The 9,545-nt window shown below is 46.0% G+C and overlaps 2 protein-coding genes across 4 annotated transcripts in view; one reads left to right on the plus strand and one right to left on the minus strand.

Annotated features, from left to right (window-relative positions):
• Nucleotides 1-9,545, plus strand: part of ZNF586 (zinc finger protein 586) — a 102,700-nt gene that overhangs the window by 16,724 nt on the left and 76,431 nt on the right. The window lies entirely within an intron of this gene.
• ZNF552 (zinc finger protein 552) lies at nucleotides 1,980-9,229 on the minus strand. The gene is given in 4 exon segments (XM_017952770.3): nucleotides 1,980-3,433; nucleotides 3,435-3,484; nucleotides 6,412-6,538; nucleotides 7,680-9,229. Coding segments are annotated over 4 exon segments (1,242 nt in total). The 5' UTR covers nucleotides 7,725-9,229; the 3' UTR covers nucleotides 1,980-2,413.

Here is a 9,545-nt window from a genome sequence, read left to right on the forward strand (position 1 = left end):
CCAAGTAGCTGGGATTACAGGCTCCCCCCACTACCCTGGTTAATTTTTTGTATTTTTCGTAGAGACGGGGTTTCACCTTGTTAGCCAGGATGGTCTCGATCTCCTGACCTCGTGATCCGTCTGCCTCGGCCTCCCAAAGTGCTGGGATTACAGGCCTGAGCCACCGCACCCTGCCCTCAATTTCTTTTATCACATTGACATCTGTCTCAAAGGAAGGGCAACTTAACCAATGCCACTGTGGTACACATCAGCGGCTACAACTTTCACAATTACTGCACAGGTAAAAAAGGCCATCTGAATGATAGCATAAACACGGCATCTGAGCTCCAAAATATCATCTATTTACAAGCAAGTAGTTATTATTTTCCAGTGACTGCAGGAATAGTTTCACACTGGGAACTGGGATTATCTCAGAATAAATGTTTTTATTTATTTATTTTTTTTTTTTGAGACAGAGTCTGTCGCCCAGACTGGAGTGCAGTGGTGTGATCTCAGCTCACTGCAACCTCTGCTGCCTGGGTTCAAGTAATTCTCCTGCCTCAGCTTCATGAGTGAGTAGCTGGGATTATAGGCATGTACCATCACGCCTGGCTAATTTTTGTACTTTTAGTAGAGATGGGGTTTCACCATGTTGGCCCACCTGGTCTCAAACTCCTGACCTCAAGTGATCCGCCCACCTTGGCCTCCCAAAGTGCTGGGATTACATGTGTGAGCCACCACGCCCAGCCTCAGAATCAGTTACAGGTGTGGTGGCTCACAGCTCAGGCCTGTAATCCTAGCACTTTGGGAGGCCAAGGCAGGCAGATCACTTGAGGCCAGGAGTTTGAGACGAACCTGCTAACATGGCAAAACCCCATCTCTTCCAAAAATACAAAAAAGCAACCGGGCATGGTGGCTCACGCATGTAATCCCAGCTATGTGGGAGGTTGAGGTGGGAGAATCGCTTGAACCTGGGAAGTGGAGGTTGCAATCAATCAGCCAACATCATGCCACTGCACTCCAACCTGGTCGACAGAGTCTTAAAACAAAAAAAAAGCAAGCAGCAACTCAAATATCCATAAATGGATGAATGAATGAATGAATATACAATGACATATCATGGCAGACTATACTTCTCAGCAATATAAAACAAATGAACTCATATGTCTACATTGATACCAAAATAAGCATGATGCAGGACGCCACCCAGGAATTATAAGAGGAAACACTTTATTACATCAGTCAGAAAATTCCAGAAAATGGAAAGTACTCTATTATAAAGCAGAGTAAATCAATGGTTGTCTGGAGAGCAGAGAGAAAAACTTTATAAAGCCTCCATGTAAATACAAAGGTGATAGATTAAATTCATTATTGTGACTCTGATGATGATTTCATGGGACTATAAGAAAATTCAAGCCAGGAGCAGTGGCTCACACCTGTAATTACAGAACTTTGGGAGGCTGAGGCGGGCAGATCACAAGGTCAGGAGATCGAGAACATCCTGGCTAACAGGGTGACACCCCGTCTCTACTAAAAATAGCAGGTGCCTGTAGTCCCACCTACTTGGGAGGCTGAGGCAGAATGGTGTGAACCCAGGAGGCGGAGCTTCCGGTGAGCTGCGATCACGCCACTGTACTCCAGCCTGGGCGACAGAGTGAGACTCTGTCTCCAAAAAAAAAAAAAAAAAAAAATTAAGCGAGCAGCGGTGGCTCAAGCCTGTAATCCCAGCACTTTGGAGGCCGAGGCAGGCCCGGATCCGCGAGTCAGGAGATGAGACCATCCTAGCTAACGCAGGAAACCCGTCTCTACTAAAATATACAAAAAAGAAACTAGCAGGCCCGAGTGGTAGTATATGGTGCGCTACTTGGGGAGGCTAGAGGCAGGGGAGAATGGTAAACCCGGGAGGAGCTTGCAGTGAGCGAGATGGGCACACTCCAGCCGGGCTACGAAGCAGACTCCGTCTCAAAAAAAAAAAATTCAAGGGTTATCAAGACTTATCCTACAGCCCAAATACGCATACTTTATTGGACATCATTTATGTCTTTATTTTAGACAGAGACAGGGTCTCTGTCACCCAGGCTAGACTTCAGTGTTGCGATCTCGGCTCACTGCAACCTCTGCCTCCCAGGTTCAAGCAATCTTTCCACGACAGCTCTCCTGTGAGTTATGAAGCCAGACTTCTGGATAAATATCCTATATTTGTCACACTTGTAAGGCCTTCATTCAGTGTTAACTATAATCCTGAAGGAATACAGAGGTGTGGCTACAAAACTGCCCAAATTTATTTTACTTATAAGGACTCTTCTCTAGTGTGAACTCTCCAGTGTCCGAGGAGAGCAGACCTTTGGGTAAACATTTTCCACATTTGCTACAATCACAGGATCTTACTCAGGTGTGTACTCTCCTGTATTTACTGAGACTGGACTCACTGCACTCATAAGGCCTTTCTTTTGTGAACTCTCTGATGATGACGAAGTGAAGAGATTTGCCTAAACTTTTTTTCACATTCACTACACCCGTAAGGCTTTTCTCCAGTGTGAACTCTCCTGTGTTTAGTGAGACTGGAGCTTTCAGCAAAAGATTTCTCACATTCACTGCACTCATAAGGCTTCTGACCAGTGTGAACTCTCTTGTGAACATGAAATGTAGAGCTGTGGGTAAATGACTTTCCACAATCACTGCATTCATATGGCCTTTCTCCAGTGTGAACTCTCTGGTGTGCAATGAGGTGGTACTTGTGCCTAAAAAATTTCCGACAAACCTCACATTCATACGGCTTCTCTCCAGTGTGAATTCTCTGGTGAACAAGGAGGTGGGACTTACTGTTAAATAATTTCCCACATATCCCACATGTATAAGGTTTTTCTGTAGCGTGAACTCCTTGATGATTACTGAAGCTATTGTATTTGCTAAAGGATTTCCCATATTCACACCACACGTAACATTCTTCTCTAGGGAGCAGTCTCTGGTGCTGACTGAGTATATGTTTGGTGCTAAAATGCTTCATGCATCCTCCACAGCTGTAATGAGTCTTTCCCCCATGAAAGGGAGACACACACTCCGTTTTTCTGTTTGACTTCTCCCCAGTGTGAGTGGCCTCTTTCTGGAGTAATCCTGACCTGAGCAAAAAGTCTTTCCCACTCTGACTGAAGACAGATGACTCCTCTGACACATGGAACTTACACCTCTTCACAAACAATGCTTCCTTAACACTGCCTCTGTAGGGTTTCTCTCCAACGTACTCATTGTGGTGTTGATGAAAGTTTCCACTGTCATACAATTTGTTCCCCCAGGCCTCACACCTGTGCAGTTTCTGCTTGTGATGTGTTCCCTGATGATCTCCCATGTGCAGAATGTCTCCTAAGATAGGGCCGCACATCTCACAGGGGTGGGCCTTCTTGAGAGACACACCTGCCATAGGAATCCTGATCTGAGTCTCTCTTTGTATATATATATATACTCTGCTTAGAAGGTGCCTCCTCATCTTCCACTCCACACCAACAACCTGAAAGCAAGAAAATGCTGGTGAAGTGCATGTTAACTCTGCTGGGAAGGCACAGACCACCCACAAGTGTATCTGACAAACTGAGGAATTACTCCAAGGAAATACTTGGAGGAACAGAACGTTGGCTTCAGGTGGAAGATGGTACTATTTATTATTACTGGACTCTAAAGGTCACAGAATGTAGGAGGCCTCATAACGTAAAGGACACAACCATGTATGTAACACAGGGAGTAAAGGCAGGGTCTACAATTCCTGCATCTGCAAACCACTCATCTGCAGAACTTTACATCCTCATGACATGTGAGTGCTGTAGAGAGGGATTTGTCCAGGCCAGGGAAAACAGGAGCACAACACAGCAGCTACTGCTGGAGGACAGTTTAACAAAGTGTACCATTTGCTAACACAAAACCTGTATGCTAATACTGGAAACCACTCCACTGCAGATGAAGATGTGAGTAAAATTAAGATGTGGGGTCCAGAGACGTGAAGATTATTTGGGGGACTAAATATCAGACTACAAGCTCATGTACAAAGCATTTAAAAAAAAAAAAAAGGGTACAACTGACAAAGAGTACAACTGACAATTCTGATGCTCTTAACAATGGGGAAGAGACCAGGAGCAGTGACTCACAGCTGTAATCCCAACGTAGGAAGATCACCTGAGCCTAGAAATCCAAGACCAGCCTGGGAAATATGGTGAGACCCCATCACTACAGAAATTATTTTTAAAATGGTCAAGTGTGGTGACTCATGCCTGTAATCCCAGCACTTTGGGAGGCTAAGGCAAGGGGATTGCTCAAGTTCAGGAGATTGAGACCATCCCGGGCAACACAGCAAAACCTCCTCTCTGCAAACATAGCCAGGTGTGATGGCGTGTACCTGTAGTCCCACCTACTCAGGAGACTGAGGCTGGAGGATCACTTGAGCCCAGGAGGTTGAGGCTGCAGTGAGCTATATTCACACCACTGCACTCCAGGTAACAGCAAGTGACAGTGTGAGAACCTGTCTCAAAACAGAAAAGAAAAGAGAGGAGAGGAGAGGGAAGAGGGAAGAAAAGGGCCAGGCACCGTGGGTCACACCTGTAATCTCAGCACTTTGGGAGGCCGAGGTGGGCAGATCACCTGAGGTCAGGAGTTCAAGACCAGCCTGACCAACATGTAGAAACCCTGTCTCTACTAAAAATACAAAATACTACCTGGGCATGGTGGCACACGACTATAATCCCAGGTACTCAGGAGGCTGAGGGCAGGAGAATCGCTTGAGCCTGGGAGACAGAGGTTGCAGTGAGCCGAGATGGCACCATTGCACTCCAGTCTGGACCACAAGAGTGAAACTCTGTCTCAAAAAAAAAAAAAAGAATGGAGAAGGCCAGGCGCAATGGATCATGCCTGTAATCCCAGCACTGTGGGAGGCTGAGGCGGGCGGATCATGAGGTCAGGAGTTTGAGACCAGCCTGGCCAATATGGTGAAACTCCGTATCTACTAAAAATACAAAAATTAGCCAGGCATGGTGGCACGCGCCTGCAGTCCCAGCTACCCGGGAGGCTGAGGCAGAAGAATTGCTTGAACCCAGGAGGCGGAGGTTGCAGTGAGCCAAGATCACACCACTGCACTCCACCCTGGGCAACAAAGTGAGATTCTGTCTCAAAAAAAAAAAAAATTAGCTGGGCATAGTGGCATGCACCTGTATTCCCAGCTTCTCAGGAGGCTGAGGCAGGAGAATTGCTTCAGCCCGGGGGGCAGAGGTTGCAGTGAGCCGAGATCAAGCTACTTCACTCCAGCCTGGGCAACAGACCAAGATCCTGTCTCAAAAAACAAACAAAACCAAAAACAAGAATGAAGGAGAAAAGACGATACAGAAATTATATGTGCCTACTTGTCTGGACCCAAAAATACAACTGAACTAGAATAGGTTTCTGGCATGATTTGAATAAAACTCTGACATCATGCCCCACTGTTCTAGGATGCTATTCTGCAGGGACTCACAACCCATAATGCTGAGGTGGGATTCATTTGCATCTTCTGACCACAGAAGATGATCCCACCACCAAGATAACCAAGTACAAGAGAAATACGTGATGTAAGAACAAAGGGAAAGAAAGAACACAGAAACAGCCAACACTGGCTTAGAACAGCTCAGCACATGACAGCAGACAAGAAACTAAATATTATAAAATTTCTGTTTTTTTGAGACAAAGTCTTGCTCTGTTGCTCAGGCTGGAGCACAGTGGCACAATCTCGGCTCACTGCAACCTCTGCCTCCCGGGTTCAAGCAATCCTCCCACCTTAGCCTCCCAAATAGCCAGGATTACAAGCGTGCGCCACCATGCCTGGCTAATTTTTATATTTTCAGTAGAGACAGGGTTTCACCATGTCGGCCAGGCTGTTCTCAAACTCCTGGCCTCAAGTAATCCACCTGTCTTGGCTTCCCCGAGTGCGGAAATTATAGGCATGAGCCACCGCACCAGACCTACGAAGAGAATTTCTAAGGAGGGTATTTCAAGAACACTCTATAGTCTATGTAGGCAGTGACAATGTCAATGAAGACAATTCCTGGCACAGGGAGGCATGAAGAAATAGCAGGTAGAGGAATGAATGAGATCCTGAACCTGAAATCTGGATGAAATCATACAAACATCCACAGGACAAACAAGATAGCCTGCATTAAGATATCTGTGAGACTTCTGACTCTGAATTCTTCCCTGGGAGCCTACAGCTCCCTGGGAGCTAACTAGCAGCTGTTGGGGCTGCTCCAAGAAAGGAGCAGGGCAGTATGCATACCTCAGTCCTACCAACCAAGAAATTACTCACAGAACTGAAGTAGGAAGCTGTGTCCATGCTCTTGACATGAGAAAGTTTTGCCAATAGAAAAAGAGGGGGAAAGACGGAGACTAGCTCAGGTCACGGGGTGAGTGTGGGCAACTTACCCAGGGAGGATATAAGTGCCTGGTTCTCCAGCATCACATCACGGTACAGGCATCTCTGAGCCTCACTAAGGAGATTCCATTCCTCCTGGGTAAAGTTCACAGCCACGTCTTCAAAAGTCACTGTGCCCTGTTACGATGTTGACAGATGAAACTACAAACGGCCCCTATGCTGAGGTATCACAATCCCTCTCTCCCACACATCTACTCTCACACATCCTCTCAAGGTCCTCAAATCATAGAAGAAACTAGGCCCACTGGTCATGGGGTACAGCCACCAACAATAATTAGGTGAACAAATAGGTATTTATATGTTGGCTGTGACATAAAGTTCACCCCCTCCTGACAGGCACTTCCCCTAGAATGGCCGAGGTCATGGAGAGCCCAATGTGGCACCTTCAGCACAGCAGAGATACCCTCTCTGAAAGCACATTCTTTAGACTTCCCAGGTACATATCCATGTCCATCCCCAGCTGACTGCCACACACCACTGGCCTCTCTAGCCTTTAAACAACTTGAAGTATCAATGCCCTCCTTTTTCTTCTACTAGCGTGGGTGGAAATCTCCCGCTAGAGTTATATTGTAAAGGGGCAAAATGACAACTGATACTTGACAGATGCCATTAACAGCAGTTTAAAAATAAAATATATTCACAAACTGGTAAGAGTGACACCACTCACCACAGAGGGGTTTCACTGTGGATAACAGAGAGTAACCAGGAATTGTATAATGCAAGCTTTCTAAGATGAAAAGGGTGTAATAGCCTAATTCCCTCAGGAGGATGCCACTGGCTTCTTAATATAACTCTGGTTATAGAAATGGAAATGAAACACACTACAAAGTATAATAATCAGGAACTCTACCTGGTCACACTGATGGAAAGATTTCTTAGGCTATGATACATTACTTAAAATAATAGAGGACTGGGCGTGGTGGCTCACATCTGTAATCCCACCACTTTGGGAGGCCGAGGCAGGCCGATCATGAGGTCAGGAGTTCGAGACTAGCCTGACCAACATGGCAAAATCCCATCTCTACTAAAAATACAAAAAAATTAGCTAGGCTTGGTGGCGGGTGCCTGTAATTCCAGCTACTTGGGAAGCTGAACCAGGAGAATTGCTTGAACCCGGGAGGCGGAGGTTGCAGTGAGCCGAGATTGTGCCACTGCACTCCAGCCTGGGTGCCACAGCAAGACTCCGTCTCAAAAAAAAAAAAAAGGCAGTAGAGTAGAGTGGGAAGGAAATTTGCACTCAGGTCATTTGAGGACATACCAATATCGCCAGATATCCAAGTGGCAAACCACACTGGGCCTTCATTTTTGGGCTCACATGACATCATGGCTGACACCATCCGGACTGTGCTTGGCCAACTCAGACAGGATCCAGTATCACCACAGAATTCCATTTCTATTGGATCCTAAAAGAAGTGGTAGTCTCAAATGATTCTATGAAGGCCTCCTTGCACGGCTCCATAGCGACACAGAACTATGCATGACTTCAGATATCGGTGGCGCTATTCCACTTCTGTGCCACACTTGCTGACCCCTCAGCAATTATGACCTTCCTGTTTTCACCTAACACCATTTAAAGCCAAGCCCCACTGGTCATCCATACCAGGCCGAGTGACTGTCACAGATGAGCATATTTCCTCCTTACCATATACTCCATGGTGAATGAAACTCCCCAGGCACCAACATAGTTGTGTCACAATCTTGGCAAGTGCATATAATGGGAAATAAGCACCAACTGCAGTCTAAGTGTCACCTTCCCTCAATTACTCCTATACTTCTGAATGCATATCATGTCTATTATCTCCATGGAAGTCCACATCCCCTGACAAAGTATGCTGTCAGATACATCTTACCTTCATTGTCACTTATCTCCCTGTTCTGTGTTTATGAATGACAATAATGTCAGCTACAGATCCAAGCAAGGAATCCAGTCCTCAGTCTCTAATCACTGCTTCCTGGCCTGCTAAAAGATTTACCACATTAATCTGAAGTGTGTCCTCCTAAACATGACCCTTGGCTAACTCACCTTAGTCCATACGTTCATTTCTATATATTGCATGGCCCCAATATCAGTTCGTTTCCAGATATCCCAACCTATGTGGACATTACTGACTTGTTGCCTCTACTTACTGGTCTCTGAATCATCTCAGATTCTTAACAACCCTCCTTATAACCCCAGTGAATGTTATGCCTACTGTCAATTTGCTCATCTCAGCTGATACAGCCTCTATCAGTACAGCTGCTAAGACCAAAAACTATGGGGTCATACCTGAAACCTCTCTTTCACACATTTACCATCATATTAAAATCTAGCTTCCCCTTTGCAAAATGTGAATAGTGAATCCAGCCACATCTTCTTAGCCATGAATTGTTCATTAACCCTCACCTGGATTATGGAATTAGCCTCAACATTGATCTTCCTTCCTCCTCCCTCAACTCCACATTTTGTTCTCCAGTGTGGAGCCAAACAGAACTTCAGTAACATCAACTTCCCGCTCTCATCAGTCTTACCTCTAAGGATTTTGCTTCCTGGCACAAAATACAGGGTTAACCTTCTAAGTGTATTTACACAGGTTCACTGGAATGGGAATACCTCCATACAACATGTCATGGAGTTAGGACCTTGGCCTTCGGGTTTCTACGAGGTTCCCAGATCAAATGTCTGAAAAATCACCACTGAAGAGTCCCAGGGCCAGGTGTGCTGGCCCACGCCTGTAAGCTCAGCACTTTGGGTGGCCAAGGTGGGTGGATCGCTTGATCCCATAAGTTTGAGGCCAGCCGGGACAACACAGAGAAACACCGCCTCTACTTAAAAATAAAAATAAATAAAATATAAAAATAAAAATTTAGCCGGGCATGGTACTGCACGTCTGCAGCCCCAGCTACTCAGAAGGCTGAACCAGGGAAGTCGAGGCTGCAGTGGGCAGAGATCACGCCACTGCACTCCAGCCTGGGCGACAGAGTGAGAACCTGTCTCAAAAAAGTTTAAAAAATTAATTTATTTACTTATTTATTTTTTCAGACAGAGTCTCCCACTGTCGCCCAGGCTGGAGTGCTGTGGCGTGATCTCGGCTCACTGCAAGCTCCGCCTCCCGGGTTCACGCCATTCTCCTGCCTCAGCCTCCCC

The sequence above is a fragment of the Papio anubis genome, chromosome 20, assembly GCF_008728515.1.
Source record: "Papio anubis isolate 15944 chromosome 20, Panubis1.0, whole genome shotgun sequence".
Taxonomy (NCBI): Eukaryota; Metazoa; Chordata; class Mammalia; order Primates; family Cercopithecidae; genus Papio; species Papio anubis.